This window comes from Bos grunniens, chromosome 16 (genome assembly GCF_055505025.1).
Source record: "Bos grunniens cultivar Pamir isolate PY7600 chromosome 16, Bosgru_T2T1.0, whole genome shotgun sequence".
Classification (NCBI taxonomy): domain Eukaryota; kingdom Metazoa; phylum Chordata; class Mammalia; order Artiodactyla; family Bovidae; genus Bos; species Bos grunniens.
In genome coordinates, this window is record NC_141180.1 from 13,942,233 (window position 1) to 13,962,518 (window position 20,286).

A 20,286-nucleotide genomic window follows, 5' to 3' on the forward strand; every position below is an offset into this window, starting at 1 on the left:
TCCTCCCCACCCCCTAAACTCTACAAAAGCAAAGAATTTTTTTTGTCTCCTTTCCTTCATAGTGGTATCACCTGGATCTGAAATAGTGTTTGGCAAATACTATATGCTCAATAAATAATTTGGGATGCAATGAACCATTATTAACATCACATATAAAAATAGTATAATTTAAACTTTCCATGTCAAAGAAAAATTTCAGAGCATGAATAAACAAATACATAGATTCTATCAAAACTTATAGTGGTTAATGCTGCTGATATTGTTGGTGGCTTTTCTCAAAAACACTGTTTTCTTCAAGCAGTGTTGCTTATCTGACAAATAAACTAGCAGAAGGAATGATATGGAAGATAAACCAAAACCAGTATTTTTTGTACACATTTTAGGGGACCAATTGCAAATCCTGAAAAATTTAGCAGTTTAACTAAAGCATCATAATAGGATCAATTTCAGTCTGGAGGTGAAACCAGTTTAACTGTTCATTAAGAAACTTAAGAAAAACTGCCCTATTCCTAGTAAAATGTGAGATTTTGTCAAATTTTTATGTGTATATATGTATATGTGTGCATGTGTATAAGATGCAAGGAATGAAAAGGTTTGAGGTAAAATTAAAAATAAAATAATAACATTTCAAAAGAGAAAGGAATTATTTGATTCCAAGCAAACTCATATAGAATTGATATTGTTCATAAAGTGTGTTTGTAGTTAGAAAAGAAACTGTAAACAGAACTTGGTGGGAGTTCCATATTTTTTCCTTTTGCAATGGCTTCCAGATGAAATTTGCTTATTTTATAAGAGATGATTTTTTTTTCTGGCCACCAGGATTGCAAAATCCATCTGTGATATGAAAAATAAATCTATATCTTTCTGCATCTTAAATTATGACTCTGACCTGAACATCTACAATTGGAATTTGACTCACTATTTGGTTGATTATGTGTAAAACAGGACAAACATCAGCTTAGCTATGTCACATCTGTATTAAGTAGAGTGTTAACAGCAACTAAAAAAAACACCCTATTTTGGTCTTAAAAACACTAGCACATGTTTTTAAAATGCATAGAAGTAAGTAAGTTGAATGAGAAATAGTGCGTCGTCTGAAAGTCAGATTACATAATTGAAGGATGTGTCTTTCCATGGCCCCAGTTACCTGTATTGGGCACTTTATCATCATATTTAGCTTTTTTCCTTCATCTTGAAATGTTAGCAATATTACCCTTTTGAAAACGAGTTAAAAGTGTTTAGAGAAAGTTCTGAATAAACTTCAGTTCAGTTCAGTTCAGTTGCTCAGTCGTGTCCGACTCTTTGCGACCCCATGAATCGCAGCATGCCAGACCTCCCTGTCCATCACCAACTCCCGGAGTTCACTCAGACTCACGTCCATCGAGTCACTGATGCCATCCAGCCATCTCATCCTCTGTCGTCCCCTTCTCCACTTGCCCCCAATCCCTCCCAGCATCAGAGTCTTTTCCAATGAGTCAACTCGTCGCATGAGGTGGCCAAAGTACTGGAGTTTCAGCTTAGTACCTGTGTTATACCGATCATTCTAATCTGACTCGGCACTGTTTTTGTGTTTCTTCTCCACAGTTTGAAAAACCACAGAGCACAAAAATCATTCACCAGTGGGAAGGTGGCTGGATTTTCAAAGACAACTGCTAGTGTATGTTAAAACGGTCCTTCAAACTTTTTAGTGATGAAATTAATATTAAAATTGTTGAATATGGTTCAATTTTTGTGTGTGTTTTTGCAATTTTATACTCTAGGAGTGTGGGATTGTTCTAATTTTAAGGTCACATTGATTCTCTGAGTTACCTGTGTCTGGGTGTTTTGTTTTTTTTTAATTTAATTGACCATTTTAGTCTATAAAAAACCATCAACAAAAGAAAAAAACTTGACTGGCCTGTCCATCCTTGTACCAGCTGAGAGATGCAGAAGGAATTGCATAGGCTTCACACTCCAAGGTCAGTGTGTTGTTTACTTTGATCTTCACTTCTCTAGGGGAAAGACCTGGCCCCAGGAGGTCCCCTTTATTGATTATGGGTGGAACTGCATAAACACAAATATTAAAATATTAAACATTAGTTCTTTAACTTTTCAGAGTTTTCTATTTTAATTATTTTCATAATGTTGTGCAACCATTAGCACAATCTCTGAACTGAACTGAACTGAATCTTATTTTATTTTGGTCATGCCACATAGCCTGTGGGATCTTAGTTCCCTGGCCAGGGGTTGAACCTGTGCCCCCTGCAGTGGAAGCGTGGAGTCTTAACCACTGGACTGACAGGGAGGTCCCAACATTAGTTCTTAAAATGGAATGCCATGGAAATCACAACGAGAACCACTTAAGAAAACAAGGAAATCACTTAGGCACTTGCTATGCTCTCCTTTCATCAAGGACCCAACTGAGCATTTTATGAAACGGCAGTGTTCAGGCAGAGAATGTGGAGAAAGTTTTCTTTCTCCCCTCATCACTATAATACTGCCAGTGAGGTTACATGCTTCACAGAACAGTTAGTTTAGTTTGTTCTGGGTCCCCAAACACAGCCTGAGTATAACCCATAAAATGCATTTTATTAGTTCCTAAGGGGAATTATTCAATGAACAAAAGATAATTAAAAAGATGCTTTTCCTTTTTAAAAAAAAATCAATTGTACTCCTTATTAATGGTACTATTCTTTTTTTTTTTTTTTTTAAATAAATCAGTGTACAGTGGATCAGCCCAAAGTCACTGACAAACTCATCTGAGGCTGCTGAATAGAGCATGTATATTTAAGGAACAGTTTTGAGCATGAAAGTACTTCTACACAGCAAAATTCAGAAGAGGGTAATTCACAAGAAAAAAAATAGAGGAACTTAAGAAAGTGCTACTGACAAGTTCTCCAAAATGTCAGTGAGCTGATTCAGTGGGCTTTTCACATCTTGAAGAAATTGAGGTCATGGGCACAATGTTTAATTCAACTTCCATCTTAATGAAGAGAGTTGCATAAGCGATCAACTTTAATGATGAATATAATTATGAACCCAGAATGAAAAACAGAATTGAAAAAGTTAGAAAACCTGGAGAAAACTTGGAACATAGTGTTCTTTCAGAACTTACTGTAGACCTTCACTTCATAATGCTTTATCATCTCCCCTGCCTCATTAGTGGCTACACAAGCGTATCTCCCAGCATCGTCCTCCTGTGCATTTAGGATCTGCAGAGTCCTGCCTCCTGAAAAGCAACAGAACACCAGAGAATCTCTGAAGTCACACTGGCAGTGGGGTTTGCACAAACCACAAGTTTTACTTGTGGTAAGTCTTACTATTAACCTATTTATTCTTCTCTATGCTGATTCTACAATAGACAAAAAAAACTACAATACAGATGGACAAAATACAACATAGATTGGTAAGTCCTCAGTGCTCTGCTGTGCTAATGATGCTTCATGCTCATTCTGACCCTCCCCTGCCTCTTTGCACACACTGTAACTAAGGTTTTTATTTTTTTTTAGCATTTTAAAAATTAATTTATTTATTTTAATTGGAGGCTAACTACTTTACAATATTGTGGTGGTTTTTTGCCATACATCAACATGAATCAGCCATGGGTGTACACATGTCTTTATAAACAGGTCTTCTGTCTTAGTTATCTTCTTTCTCTCATCTACCTGGCCTATCAGTAAAGACTGATTTTGCTAAAACAACTTATTTAAATTTTTTTATTTGTTTGCTGTGCTGGCTCTTACTTGCTGCATGTGAACTCTGAGTTGCAGCATGTGGGATCTAGTTCCCTAAGGAGGAATCGAACCTGGGCCTCCTGCATTAGGACTGAGGAGTCAGCAACTGGACCAGCAGTGAAGTCCCTAAACACAGTTTTTCATTATAATTTTTCTTCCTAAAAATCTTCAATGATTTTCAATTGACTAAAGTATAAAGTCAAAACTCATAAATCTAGGCATTCAAAACAAGACTCCAACGTACCTTTCTGATCTATGTCCTGCCTGCCCTCCTCCCTGACATATATACCTGTGAACACAGTCTAACTCAGGAGGGAGGTAAGGAGTATGTTTATTATTGCCTGCATGTAGACAGGGCATTATTACCTTGTACTTTTCCCACACTCGTCATTCTGATGGATCTGAAATCTCCCCTAACTCATTTCCAACCAACAAAGTTCTATAACTTTCTCGAAGGTTTGTTTCAAGTTCTGGCTATGACAAACCATTTCATGACCACTTCAGCCTATGGTGGCCATTCCTTTTTTCATTATTATAAAACTTGTCACTACCTCATTTATTATGCTCTATGAGTACTGATAAAAAATTATCCTGTAAATGCCTGCCAATGCAAGAGATGTAGGTTCAATCCCTGGGACGGGAAGATTCCCTGGAGAAGGAAACGGAAGCCCACTCCAGTATTCTTACTTAGGAAGTCCCCATGGACAGAGAAGCTTGGTGGGCTATAGTCCACGAGGTTGCAAAGAGTCAGATATGACTTGGCAACTACACAGCATGACTATTCACAACCCATGATTATCCATGGATTCCTATTGTTAATGAACTTCCTTCCACATGTATTATCCCTACAAATTTCTTAAAGTTAGTGATCATACTTTTAAATGCTTTCTGTTTTCATACATACATATTTCCAAGTATTAATGAGGAATAACAAACTCTGTCAATCTAAATACTAACCTTCAAGGTTCAATTCAACAAGAAGTGAATTTCTACCCTTTTTGGTATTCCACATTATATTTAAGCAATTAATCACACTGTAGAATTTATTTATTTGCCTTTTATTTACTTTATTGGTCTTTCAAAAAGGAATTTTACTACCCTAGATTACAAGATTTAGAGATAAAATTAAAAAATTAGATAGCAATAGTACAACACCACGAACAATGTAAGTGTTTATATAAAAATAGCAATGATTCTGTTTTTTATACAAGTAGGTGGCACAAACGCATCTTGGGTATCTGAAGTAAGCTAGTTACCTGGAAGAATACGGATATTTTGGTTGGATTCTAAAGGAGTTCCATTCTTAAACCAGGTGATGGTGGCTGGGGGATATGAATAAGCTTCGCAGACCAAAGATGTGGGGCTGTTAAGGATAACAGTGATGTCTTCAGGGCTGCCATCGCCATCAACACCAGCAATTATAGGAGATACTGAAAAAGATTTAAAATTTAATCCAAGAAACAGACTCAGAAACTTCTTTATCTGCGCAGGAGGAGAGGACATATAAAAGGGAATCCTAACACACTGCAGTGTGGACAACCACGGAAACAGCAGTACAGGATATATGGAGGATGCAGAGTATCCAATCCAATCTAAGGTGCGGGGCTGTGAGAGGATTCTCATCAGGGATCACCTCAAGGGGCAGATTTCAAAGTCAGCCTCAAAGAACTGGTACTGGTTAGAAGATGAAAGAAAGGAGAGTAGTAGGAAGCGGAGCACATTGGGAGCAGAGTAGCATAAACAATGAGGAGCAAGCAGGAAATATACAGAGAATATAGAAAATATACAGAGTTTGGACTCAAAAGGGTCAGTTTAGAAGCAAGAGAATGATAGGTACACTTGTTCCATAAAAGATAATGAAAGCTTTTCTTTTTTTATTATTTTTTTACATTTAAATTTATTTATTTTAATTGGAGGCTAATTACTTTACAATATTGTATTGGTTTTGCCATACATCAACATGAATCTGCCACTACACTTGGTAAAGGCATGAGAAAGAACATCAAAAGAAAAAAAAGACAGAGACAGAGAAATTGGAAAAAAACTAAATGAAATAGGAGCACTGAATGTGAAATAGAAAAAGTGAAACACACTAGATAAAAGTAGAACATCGTCATATAGTCCTGTTGTTTTTAAACATGGTTGCTCATTAGAAACACATCTGGAGCTTTGGAGGAAAAAAAGCAATACCTGGGGATTTGTATTTTTCAAAAAAGCTTTCATATACATGTGTGTGTGTGTGTGTGTGTGTGTGTGTGTGTGTGTATGTTTGTGAGCATGTATGCGCACTCAGTCATGTCTGACTTTTTGTGACCTCATGAACTATAGCCCGCCAGATTCCCCTGTCAATGAGATTTTCCAGGCAAGAATGCTGGAGTGGGTTGCCATTTCATTCTCCAGTGAACTAAACTCATGTCTCTTACATCTCCTACATTGGCAGGCAGACTTTTCACTGCTGAGCCACTTGGGTAAGCCATATATATATATACACATATATGTATACATGTATATATGTGTGTGTATATATATACATATATATATACTATACATATATATAGTATGTATAATATGTATTTTTTAGAAAAATTATGAAATTTTGCCTAGCTAAAAAATGTATGACATTTTGATTCTATTTGTTTGAGTTAGTGTGAATAGAACGCTAGATTTCTAATTTATATTCACTCAAAATTTTGATATAGTTCCATGTGTTCTGGCATCTAGTATTACTGCTAAAAGTCTAAAAAATTTATCATCTTGGTGATTAAAAACAGTTTGAATGAGGTTTGAAACTTTAATCCAATTCTGAGAATATGCAGAAATATTATTTTGTAAAAAAAAAAAAAATAATAATGAGGGCCTGCTCTGTGGTGTTGGAGAAGACTCTTGAGAGTTCCTTGGACTGCAAGGAGATCCAACCAGTCCATTCTGAAGGAGATCAGCCCTGGGATTTCTTTGGAAGGAATGATGCTGAAGCTGAAACTCCAGGACTTTGGCCACCTCATGTGAAGAGTTGACTCATTGGAAAAGACTCTGATGCTGGGAGGGATTGAGGGCAGGAGGAGAAGGGGACGACAGAGGATGAGATGGCTGGATGGCATCACTGACTCGATGGACGTGAGTCTGAGTGAACTCCGGGAGTTGGTGATGGACAGGGAGGCCTGGCGTGCTGCGATTCATGGGGTCGCAAAGAGTCAGACATGACTGAGCGACTGATCTGATCTGATCTGATCTGAACTAGAGCAGTGGAGAAAGGAACAGAGAGGAGGGGACAACTAAAGAAGGATTTAGAAAACCAACTGTCAGGACTTGATGATAGAACTTAAGGGGCTAAGAAACCAAAGTCAAAGGTAACTTCCAATTTTTGTGCTTGGGAATGAACCTAGGTAAATTGCCCTGAGGCAAAACAAAGAGAAAATATGGAAAGACCTGCACATTCAGGAGGGGAAGATGGTTTTTTCAGTCTGACTAAACGCTTGTGAGAATTCCAGGTAGAAATGTCCAACAAGCAATTGTATATAGAAATCTGAACCTTGGGAGAAAGATCTGGGTGGCAGGTATGGATTTTAAAAAGTCTCCAGTTGATAGGAAATGATAATTAAACCTCTGGGAATTAAATTTGTTACCTGATGAGACTACAGTAAAATGAGCAATGAAATAAGGATGAAACATAAGGGGACCTAACGTTTAAGAGATGGATTAAGTAAGAGTTCATAAAGGAGAGAGAAAGATAGCAACCAAAGGTGTGCAAGGATAACTAGGGAAGGACAGTGTCCAGGAGAAAGGGATACATCATTTAGGGATCCAACCATGAACATAAGAATTGAACAATGTTTGATCTAACAGCAGGTAGTCTTACAACAGTAGTATCAAGAATGGTGTGGGCAGAAGCTTGTTTTTAGTGGGATAAGATGGACAGACGGAGTGTTGACTATATGAAGTGATGGAGGCAACAGAAGATGAAGCTGGAGGTAAGGCAGACAATGGGTATGACTGACAGACCAAAGAAGTGGGACAAGATACAGGATGAAGGGCAGAAGCAGTAACTGTGAACAAAAAGGATAATTCACCCTCTAGGAAAACAAAGGGTAAGAACACTAAAGTATGGCTGGGTAGACTAGAACTTGCAAATACACACTTAAATAGCCTTAACTTTTTATGAAGTTGGTGAAAAGAAGACTTTGATTCAGATCCCTCATCTTCAATGAATGAATGAGAATGGCAAGAAATAAGCAACCAGAAAGCGAGTAGGAAGTGGAGGAAGGAATATAGTCAGATAATATAACTTGAGATGCCTGTGATAAAGAATAAGTGATCCCCACTGGAGAGAATCCCCAGGGAGCTGATGTCTCCTGGGAAGAGTCAGAGTTCAATTACTGCAAGGAGCTGGAATGAGTTTGAAATCTAGTTTCCAGAGGACAGGGGTAGGATCTGGACATGAGCCAGTACTGGGAGGTCAATCACTGGTGGGAGGAAGGGGTCATGAGGAATTTAGAGATCTAAGAGAAGCAGCAGGCTACAGCAGCGGGGAGGAAATCCCGGGCTGGGTATTTGACTTTCAAACACTGATGGGCATGCAGGGAAGATGAGTTTGTTACAGGACAATTGGCTCACGAACTCTCGTTGTTATTGATTCAGGTAACAGGTGCTGGGGCTATATTTTTTCAAGATAAAAACAGCTTTGCCTTAGGGAGTTTATATTTTATATAAGTATTACTTATATATAGTATTCATTTAATACTTACTTATACATTATCCAGTATTCTGACTTAGCTTTTCTGGCTGACATGTCTCTTCTACTCAACTAGACTGTAAGCTGCCTGAGGACTGTATCCTGTATGAGACTAGCTATTCCACTAGTCTAGCCAGTAACTATCATAACATACAAGTAAAGAAATTAAAAAATAGCCAGAATTTGCATCCTCAATTATAGTCAGTCTGTTTTAGTAGAATGAAACACGTTTTGATATCAGTAATCAAATGCAATATATTTAGGTGGTACACTTTAAATTTCTAATGTGAGCAGAAATCTGGACTCTATTTTAATGTTATTTTTGAGAAATAAGTATAACTTTAATGCTGCAGAAACTGAACGTACAGTTATTTCACCATTCTTAGACCATTTGTTTTCATGGTATAGTTTTTCTTGTGTTCAAAGGGCTTGATATTCAAATGTACAAGTCATCTGTGTTAAATGAGAAGGAAGCCATTTGAGATTTAAAACCTACACTTGTGGTCTCAGTGTATGTTTTAACCTGGGAATCTTCACAGCTCATCACTGACTCAATATAGAATTTACACATTGCACATTAATCTCCAGGGGAGGGAATTTATCTAGGAAAAAGAATCATTAATCAAATGGTAAAAAACAAAAAATTGCAATTTCCAGGTAATTTACTGCACAGTAGTACCCTCTAAGATTTTTTAGGTATTAATGAGTTAGCAAACAAATAGATAAACACACATAAAAACAGAGGAGCAGCATGTTATGTGAAGGAAAAGAAAATCTACAGCAGTCGCCCACCCCAGTACGAGCAGCCCCCAGTACTGATATATAAGTTAGCAAAGGGAAGAAGAGATGATGTGTTTTAAGACAGAGGAAACACATTTCTAAAATAAAAGCATTTTAATGCTGTTTTAACCCTTCAGCCTCACAAGGGATTGTGTTAATTCATTATCACTCATGAGCAAGCATAAAATTTTCATGAGCTTGTCCACATTTATTCTTCATCTTAGTTACCAACAGAGATTCCAGTATGTACAATTACCAATAATGGCAGACTCCCCCAAAGAAATGATAAAATATCTCACATTGAGCTCCTTTCATTGTTAACCTGCTTCTCTTTTTCTAGTATTTGTTTTTCCTTTATTACTATTTATTTAATGTATATCTTATTCATAGTTGTGCTTGGTACAAAACACAGTCCTGGAAACTGTAGGTATGCCAAATGGAATGAATGAATGTACAAATTAATTAATGAAAGAAAATAAGCAAATGTACACAAGCTCTGGTCCAGGTAGAAATACTAACTAAACAATAAAAGAAGGGAATTGAACTTGTTGCCATGGCTGATTCGTCAAGATTTGAAGCAATGCTTACACCTACCCAACACATTAAGACTGAAACTTTTGCTCTTGTCACCAGCTGTATTAGATGCCAAACATGTGTATCTTCCGGTGTGTGACACTTGGGCATTCACAATTTGAAGAAAACGGCCACCAGACATAAGATGATGAGTGTCATCTTCTTTCAGGAGCTGACCATCTTTATGCCATGTTATTTCTGGTACTGGATTCCCTGTAACAAAAGACATTTCTGAGTGCTGGCTAATTATCACGTCTACAATTGGTAACTAAAAGGATGCAATTTAAACAGTGCTGCAATGAACACTGGGGTACATGTATCTTTTCACATTATGGTTTTATCTGGATTATACTCCAATACAAAATTAAAAAATAAAGAAAGGGATGCATTTTTCATTCATTTCCCTTTTTAATTATTCTACTTCCAAAAGAATGGAAAGCTATTCATTTTAAAATAAATTTGCTAACATAAATGAATTTACAATAATAATCATGCTTATATTTTTAAAATCTACAAGTGAAATAGTTATATTAGTCTTTGTGTTTAACTAAATTTATACCATACCTTGGGCTTCCCTGGTGGCTCAGATGGTAAAAAATCTGCCTGCAGTGCAGGAGACCTGAGCTTGATCCCTGGGTTAGAAAGATCCCTATGGCTACCCATTCCAGTACTCTTGCCTGGAGAAGTCCATAGACAGAGGAGCCTGGCGGGCTACAGTCCATGGGACTGCAGAGTCAGACACATCTGAATGACTAACACACACACACACACACACCACCCCCATACCTTAGGTTATTACAAGTAAATATTTTCATAATAAAATACATTTAAAAAAGAATGGAGCATACATTTTTACCAAAATTGTTACTCATGAATACCTTTATATGCATATTAAATTTCTAAAGAAGATTTTATATTTTGGGGGGAAAGCTGCAAATAAGGAAAGCCTTTAATTAAACAATTCAACAAGCAGGTATTTTGTGTTTATACCAGGATTCTAGCATAGATATATAGATAAGTAGAAAGACAGAAATACATAGTACTATTCCTTTAATATTTATAGCCTTTAGAAAAAATACCTTTCATATTTTAACGGGACTTTTAAAAATACTGTTTTAAATTGCTCAGATTTTTTTATTTTGAAAATGTAGAACTATAAAAACAAGTTCTGTTAGGAAAGTGGACTAGGATGATATATTAAGGCTCAACTGTATTGGCAATGAAGTCTGTTCTTTAGCCCTAACAGGGCAAGAAAGCAAGCTCGCAGGTTCACCTAACTGCTGAGCATAACACACGTGGCACTCTGTGTCCTGACCTCACCTTTCAGGAAGAGACCGCGGGCCTCACCCAAATAGAGACCCTGACAGAAAGGCCCATCCGTGCAAGCATGCTACCAGCTGACCCAGACAGAATCCCAAGTTGAGTTGCATGGTGAAGAACTATCTCTGCTGAAGCAAACCTTTAAAGTCTGGAATTGGAGACCCTCAAGTGTGCAGACATCACTGCAAGGGATTGGTTAAACATGACACTTCATAAGAAACTAATAAAGCCCCAATAACAAAACAACTGACCCTAAAAATGTGGAGATCTATGAATAATCCTCTTAAAGAAGACTAGTAAACAAAATTAAGAAAATAATGCACAAACAAAATGAGAAGTTCAACAAAGAAATAGAAACCACAGAGAAAAAACAAAACCCCCACAACCAAACAAACAAATCCTAGGGCTAAAGAATACAATGACCGAACTAAAGAATTCAAAAGAAAGCCTCAACTTCAGACTTGACCAAGCAAAAGAAATAATCAGTGAACTAGAATATTGGAAGTTATCTAATCAGAGCATCAAAATGAAAAAAAAGAATAAAGAAACATGAAGAAAGCCTACAGGAGTTAGGAAGTACTATCACCAAAACAATATATACATTATGGGAATCCCAGAAGGAAAAGAGAATGAGAAAGCAAGAGAAAGTATATTTAAAGTGATAATGTCTGAAAAATTCCCCAAATAGACATTCACATTCATGAGCCCCATAAGATCCCAAACAGGTTGAACTAAAAAGGGCTACATTTAAATACATTATAACTAAATTTTGAATGCAGTAAGAGGAAAGCAACATATCACACACAAGGGAACTCCGGTAAGTAAGAGTATAGGCAGATTTCTCATAAGAAACTTAGAAGGCTAAGAGAGACTGGCCTAAGATACTCTAAAAAAAAAAAAAAAAAACAAAAGCCAGTCAACCAAGAATACTAAAGCTGAAAAAATATGAATAAGAGGTTTTCCCAAGCAAACAAAACCTGAGAGTAACAAACAAAAACCAAAACCACCACCAGACCAGTCTTCTAAGAAATTAAACATGGCATTCTTAAACGGAAATAAATTAGATATTAGAGCAGAAATAAATGAAATCGAGTACAAGAAAACAACAGAAAAGATATAAAACTAACACTGGTTCTTTGAAAAAATAAAATTCATAAACCTTTAGCTAGACTAAGAAAAAAAGAGAGATGAAAGAGCATCAAAATAAATAAGATTACAAATGAAAGAGGAGACATTACAACTGATACCACAGAACTACAAGAATCATAAGAGACTACTCTCCAAAATTATAGCCAACGAGTTGAACAATCCAGGGGAAAAGGAATAAATTCTTAGCAATATAAAACCTGCCAAGACTAAACCATGAGAACACAGAAAATTTTAAACAGACCAATTACTAGTAAGGACATTAAACCAGAAATCTAAAACCTCCCAAAAGGGAAAAGCTGAGACCAGATGGTTTCAGTGATAAATTTTACCAAGTCTTTAAAAAGGAACTAATATCAATTCTTCCCAGACTCTTTAAAAAATTGACAAGGGAACATTTCCAAACTCATTTGAGAAGGCCAGCATTACCCTGATACCAAAGTCAGGTAAGAAAGAAAACTACAGGCCAATATCCCTGATGAATACAAAACAAAAATTCTCAAAAAAAAAAACAAAAACAAAAACTAGAAAATGGAATTCAACATTAAATTAAAAGGATCATGTACCATGATCAAATGGGATTCATCCCTGGGATTCAAGGATGGTTCAAGACACACAGAAAATATAATACATCACATCAACAGAATGAAAGATAAAAATCATATATCCATATCAGTAGATGCACAGAAGCTTTTGACAAAATTCAACATCTGTTCATGATTAAAAAAAAATCTCAACAAATCGTATATAGAAGGAACATTCTTCAATATAAAATAGGCCATATAACAACTCTGCAGCTAACATCATACTGAATGGTGAAAGAGTAAAAGTTTTTTCTTTAAGACCAAGATGGGAGTGCCCATTCTCACCATTCCTATTCAACACAGTATTAGAAATATGAGCCATATAATCACACACAAAAAAGAAAAGGCATCAGTATTGGAAAGGAAGAAGTTGTCTCTGTTTGTAAATGGCATGGTTATAGAGAAAATCCTAAAGATTCCACCAAAAAAAATCTATTAGCTTTAATTAACAAATTCAGTAAAGCTTCAGATACAAAATCAAGATAAAAATCAGTAGCATTTTACACACTAACAACAAATTATCTGCAAAAGAAATTTTAAAAAATCTAATTTACAATAGCATCAAAACCAAAAAAAAACTTAGTAATAAATATAATCAAGGAAGTGAAAGATCCCTATATTGAAAACTATAAGACACTGATGAAATAAATAAAAGAAGACACAAATAAATGGACAGATATCTTGTATTCATGGGCTGGAAGAATTAATATTGTTAAAATGTCCATATTACTCAAAGTTATTTATAGGTCCAATACAATCCCTATGAAGATTCCCATGGCATTTTTTTTAAACAGGTACAGGAAAAAAAAAATCTTAAAATTTGTTTGGAATTACAAAAGATCCTCAATGGCCAAAGCGATCCTGAGAAGGAAGAACAAAATGAGAAGCATCACATATCCTCATTTAAAACTATATTACAAAGCTCCAGTCATCAAACCAGTAAGGTATTCCATAAAAAAGACACACAGACCAATGGAACAGAATTATAAATGGAAAGAAACTGATATATACACAATCAGGAGGGTTGCTGCTGCTGCTGCTGCTAAGTTGCTTCAGTCCTGTCCAACCATGTGTGACCCCATAGATGGCAGCCCACCAGGCTCCTCCATCCCTGGGATTCTCCAGGCAAGAATACTGGAGTGGGTTGCCATTTCCTTCTCCAATGCATAAAAGTGAAAAGTGAAAGTGAAGTCGCTCAGTCGTGCCCGACTCTTAGCGACCCCATGGACTGCAGCCTACCAGGCTCCTCCATCCATGGGATTTTCCAGGCAAGAGTACTGGAGTGGGGTGCCATTGCCTTCTCTGTCAGGATGGTTAAGAATACTCAATGGAAAAAAACAGTCTCTTCAATAAGTTGTGGTGGGAGAACTGGGTATTCACATGCAAAAAGAATGAAACTAGATCCATATCTTACACTACTCATAAAAATTAACTTGAAATGGATCAAAGACTTAAATGTATGACCTGAAACCCTTAAACTCCTGAAAGACAACATAGGGACAAAGCTCTCTGACACTGGTCTTGGCAATGATTTCTAAGATATGACACCAGAAGTATAGGCAACAAAAGCCAAAACAAACAAACAGGACTATATCAAACGAAAAAACTCTATACAGCCAAGAAACCATCAACAAAATGAAATGGCAACTATAAAACAGGAAAAGTATTTGCAAGCCACTATCTGATAAAGTGGTTAATATTCAAAATATGTAAGGAACTCATATAACTCAACAGCAACACACACACACACACACAAACATACAAAGGATCCAATTAAAAATTTGGCAAAGGGCCTGAATAGATATTTTTGCAAAGAAGATATTCAAATGGCTGACAGGTACAAGGAAAGCTGTTCAATGTCACTAATCATCCAGGAAAAACAAATAAAAGCACAATGAGATAGCACTTTACACTTGTTAGAATAGCTATTACCAAAAACATAGGAGTTACAGATGTAGAACATAAACTTATGGTGACTAGGGAATAAGAGAGGGGACAGATAAATTGGAAGGCTGGGACTGGCATATACACACTACTATATATCAGACAGGTAACTAATAAGGACCTATTATATGGCACAAAGAACTCAGATAACTAACAAAGATCTACTGGATGGCACAAAGAACTCTACTTTATACTCTAATGACCTATATGGGAAAAGAATCTAAAAAAGAGTGGATACACGTATATCAGATTCACTTTGCTATACTCCTAAGACTAACACAACATCGTAAATTGACTACAGTCCAATAAAAATTAAAAAAAAAATACAGTCAATGGCAAGTGTTGATGAGGATGTGAAAAAAAGGAATCCTTGTACACCTTTGGAGGGAATGTAAATTGGTATAACCTCTACGGAAAACAGTATCACAGTTCCTCAAAAAACTGAAAATAGAATTACTATGTGTTCAACAATCTGAAGAAAATGAAATCACTATCTCAAAAGAGACATCTGCATTACCATGTTCACTGCAGCATTATTCACAATAGCCAAGACAAGGAAACAAATGAAGTGTCCATGGATAGATGACTGGATAAAGATAATGCGACATATACAAAACTCTACATATAATTTAATGTTATTATTAAACACTATTATTCTACAATATATAATACTAATATTAAATACTATATATATACACACATATATATAGTGTTTATGACTGGATCATGGAAAAAGCAAGAGAGTTCCAGAAAAGCATCTATTTCTGCTTTATTGACTATGCCAAAGCCTTTGACTATGTGGATCACAATAAACTGTGGAAAATTCTGAAAGAGATGGGAATACCAGACCACCTGACCTGCCTATTGAGAAATCTGTATGCAGGTCAGGAAGCAACAGTTAGAACTGGACATGGAACAACAGATTGGTTCCAAATAGGAAGAGGAGTTTGTCAAGGCTGTGTATTGTCACCCTGTTTATTTAACTTATATGCAGAGTACATCATGAGAATCGCTGGACTGGAAGAAACACAAACTAGAATCAAGATTGCCGGGAGAAATATCAATAACCTCAGATATGCAGATGACACCACCCTTATGGCAGAAAGTGAAGAGGAACTCAAAAGCCTCTTGATGAAAGTGAAAGTGGAGAGTGAAAAAGTTGGCTTAAAGCTCAACATTCAGAGAACGAAGATCATGGCATCCGGTCCCACCACTTCATGGGAAATAGATGGGGAAACAGTGGAAACAGTGCCAGACTTTATTTTTCTGGGCTCCAAAATCACTACAGATGGTGACTGCAGCCATGAAATTAAAAGGCACTTACTCCTTGGAAGGAAAGTTATGACCAATCTAGATAGCATATTCAGAAGCAGAGACATTACTTTGCCAACAAAGGTCCGTCTAGTCAAGGCTGTGGTTTTTCCAGTGGTCATGTATGGATGTGAGAGTTGGACTATGAAGAAGGCTGAGCGCTGAAGAATTGATGCTTTTGAACTGTGGTGTTGGAGAAGACTCTTGAGAGTCCCTTGGACTTCAAGGAGATCCAACCAGTCCATTCTAAAGGAGATCAGCTCTGGGATTTCTTTGGAAGGAATGATGCTAAAGCTGAAACTCCAGTACTTTGGCCATCTCATGTGAAGAGTTGACTCATTGGAAAAGACTCTGATGCTGGGAGGGATTGGGGACAAAAGGAGAAGGGGACGACAGAGGATGAGATGGCTGGATGGCATCACTGACTCGATGGACGTGAGTCTGAGTGAACTCCGGGAGTTGGTGATGGACAGGGAGGCCTGGCGTGCTGCGATTCATGGGGTCGCAAAGAGTCGGACACGACTGAGCGACTGATCTGATCTGATATATATGTGTATATATATATATATATATATTTTTTTTTTTTAGTATTATCCAGCCATGAAAAAGAAATCCTAACATTTGTGACAACATGGATAAACCTTGAGGACATTATGCTAAGTGAAATAAGTCAGACAGACAAAGACAAATACTGTCTGATCTCTCTTATACATGGAATCTAATAAAATCAAAGTCACAGAAACTGAGAACCCATTAGTGATTGTATAGGGAGGGGGTTGGAGGTGGGATAAATAAGTGAAGGTAGTCAGAAAGCACAAACTTCAAATAACAAGATAATAATCATGATTACAGTTAACAATACTTATTGTATATTTGAAAGCTACAAGAAAGTAGATCATGAAAGTTATAATCACAAAAGAAGTGTGCAGCTGTGTGAGGTGATGGGTGTTAACAGTGTGGTAGTCTGTGTGTGTGTGTAAAATCCTTATGTTGTTCACCTTACAGTTACGCAATACTATATATCAATTATATCTTGATGAAACAAAAATAAAAAAGAAATTTCTAAAAACCAAGTGAAACATTAAGAAGAAGCTAGAAGGCTCAAGATAAGATGTTATAAAATTTAGGCAGATGGTCTCTATGCAAGAGTTGTTACCACATCGTTTTAAATAAAGAAGAAAACAGGTTACATAATGTATACGTGACAGTTTTTATATCTGCCTTTCTGAAATGAAAATACTTCCTTGCTTTCATAAATGTATTATGGGGCATCTAAACAACAAAGCAATACATCCATTGACTCTTCCTTACAACTCTTACGTTCTGTAAAATGTATGGGCTGCTCCAGTTGTTCCATTAAAACTGCAAGGTCATGCCTTCACTAAAGAGATGGTCTTGGAAATGTTCTCTCACATATTTATTTGTATTACATGCAACACAATGATTCATGGAGAAAGCCAGTAAAAGCTTTAGAATTTTCATTTTTATTCATCTCCATTCACTTTATTATACACAAACATGTTAACTAAAGGTGACATTTTTGATCATAATTGATGCTGGGTAACTATTAATGATGCTATCCTTTCACCAAAATTATTTCTTTGAAGAAAGCAGTAAAAAGGAAAGGAAGGTGCAAACATGGGGATGAAAGAAAAAATAATAGGAGGTGGGAAAGAAAAATCCTACCCACAAACAGAAGACTTAAAAAAGAAAAACAATTTACCTAATTGAAAGAAAAGACCAGCATGTATTTCTTTTTCTGTCTCTGTTCCATGCTTCTCTCCCTTCCTTTTTTCACTGTTAAGAATTTCCTTTTTATCTCCATAGAATCTGAAAGATTTTTTCCTATATTTCTACCACCTATACTGGTCTAGAATTCAATTTCAAATGCCTTGATTATTCTCAACTAATTGTGATGTTAAGTGAAGGCAATGAATAGCCAGTGAGCTGAGGAAAAATCAAAGAGCTGAGCCCCTTACCTGTCACTTCACAAGTCAGTGTAACACTCTGCTTCTCTTTTACTTTCACATCTTCAAATGTATTTTCACCCATGATGTGAGGTGGTACTTTGAAAAAAAAAGACAGAAAAAGGAACAATTATAACAGCAATTTGGTTATTTATAGGTATCTATTTTATATTTTTTTATTAAGCTGTACCCTTTAAAACAATCCAAATTCTCATTATTATTTGTTTACTAGAATAATGTTACCATATTGCTTGATCAATTCTAAGATAAACTATAAAGTTACATGTCATAAATTCAATTATAATGAATTTTATTATATGTAAATCATAAAATCCAGATAAATCTGTCAAGAAGTCAATGAGTAACAAAATCTATGAGACACTTATTTCTCTCTCTACAATTCAGATACACACTCACATTAAAAAAGTTATCACAGCCTTAGAACAATGGTGAACAATTGTGAACTGACAAGACATGGCATTTCAGCCATTTTAATCCAACTGATTACATACAAACCATTCTAACATTGAATTCTTGCCAAGAGTGGCAATCCAGGGGCCAAAGAATATATAAATATAAGATCAAGCTGCAGATAAATGTTAAATCTGCTTCCACAATGTGTTTAAGACAATTTTATTTTTTTCTGCTGTTGTTCAATCACTCAGTCATGTCTGACTCTTTGTGACCCCATGGACTGCAGACTGCAGCACGCCAGGCTTCCCTGTCCTTCACCATCTACCAGAGTTTGCTCAAACTCAGGTCCACTGAGTCAATATTGTAAACTGTATAAATACCTAATACTGAAAGCCGGAAGATTTTTCTTTCTTCACCAGCTGCGTTTCTTACAACACATGTATACTGGCCAGCATCTTCTGTTCTGGTCTGCATCAATCGCAGAATCCTACCTCCTGGAGAAGCAAACCACCGGATGACTCAAAAAGAAATCTGCAACTTTACAAGTTTGCCATGCAATGCTGAATTTTAGTAAAATTTAATCAATTCACTTCAAAGTCTTTTAAAATGTATTTATGTCGAGTTTTTAATAAATATCACATTTTGAGGCTGTATATAACAGAATGGATAATTCAGAACAATTTTCCAGTTTAATGGACAAAGAAAGTTAATATAACCCAGGTGACATCAAGCAAGAAATGGAGTTTCACAGAGGTGATGTTTGAACATAATCTTGCAAGGTAAAGTATACTTTAACACAGAAAGGAGTCAAAAGATACCACTGTAGCTGGAGCACGAGGATACAGAGGTAGAAAGTAGGTGTGGCACCTAAAACAGAACAGGGGAGAAGACAGTGAGAGATGAAACTAGCTGGAGTGTGGCCAATTCTGAGGATTCTGTGGGTCTTCAAACGCTAAGTTAAGGAATGTAGGATTTATTATGTTCACTAAAGGCCATCGCTATCACTAAGTCGCTTCAGTCCTGTCCGACTCTGTGTGACCCCATGGACGGCAGCCCACCAGGCTCCCCCGTCCCTGGGATTCTCCAGGCAAGAACACTGGAGTGGGTTACCATTTCCTTCTCCAATGCATGAAAGTGAAAAGTTAAAGTGAAGTCGCTCAGTCGTGTCCGACTCCTCGTGACCCCATGGACTGTAGACTACCAGGCTCCTCCGTCCATGGGATTTTCCAGGCAAGAGTACTAGAGTGGGGTGCCATCGCCTTCTCTGCACTAAGGCTATGGAAGTATGTAAACAAACAAAGTCATGGTATGATTCATACTTCAGAAAAACAACTGTGACAGAATGTTTAGGAAAAGATTCCCAGTTTTCCATGGAACATATGAAATGGAAACATTAGAAAGAATACTACACCAACAACCCAGATTGGAATGACATCAATTATACAAGAGATGGATGAAACCATGAAGACTGACAACCAGTTTTCAATTTGAGTTTCATGGAATTCTAGAGCTATTTATATCAAAGTTTATGAGGGCCACCTCCCTTATTAGCATGACTCTGATTTTTTTCCTCCTTATATTCTGAATTCTACATAATGAAGAAAGACTGGTAGACTAGGAATGAAACTGATATGCTGAAGGGTGTGATCTGGAGGAAAATTCCTCTTAAGGATCAAGGAAAGAGGAGTCAGCAAATGAGACTGAAACAAAGCCAGCAGAGAACAAAGAAATATGCTGAAAGAGCAGAGTCCTTGAAATCATTTGAGAAGTAATTTCTAAGAACAAAATGTAAATCATTTCTTAGA

General features: G+C 36.5%; 1 protein-coding gene across 8 annotated transcripts in view; it reads right to left on the reverse strand.

Annotated features, from left to right (window-relative positions):
* The window catches only part of HMCN1 (hemicentin 1), a 537,476-nt gene that overhangs the window by 146,871 nt on the left and 370,319 nt on the right, over window positions 1–20,286 (reverse strand). For all 8 annotated transcript variants that reach the window (XR_015143096.1, XR_015143097.1, XR_015143098.1 and 5 more), the window contains 6 exons: window positions 18,862–18,975; window positions 18,080–18,166; window positions 9,817–10,008; window positions 4,970–5,143; window positions 3,095–3,208; window positions 1,898–2,043 (listed from right to left, as the gene is read on the reverse strand). Coding sequence is in view for 5 of the 8 variants with exons in the window: in XM_086343341.1 (XP_086199467.1) it covers window positions 1,898–2,043; window positions 3,095–3,208; window positions 4,970–5,143; window positions 9,817–10,008; window positions 18,080–18,166; window positions 18,862–18,975 (827 nt within the window). In the remaining 3 variants the exon portion in view is untranslated. The remainder of the gene's footprint in view (window positions 1–1,897; window positions 2,044–3,094; window positions 3,209–4,969; window positions 5,144–9,816; window positions 10,009–18,079; window positions 18,167–18,861; window positions 18,976–20,286) is intronic.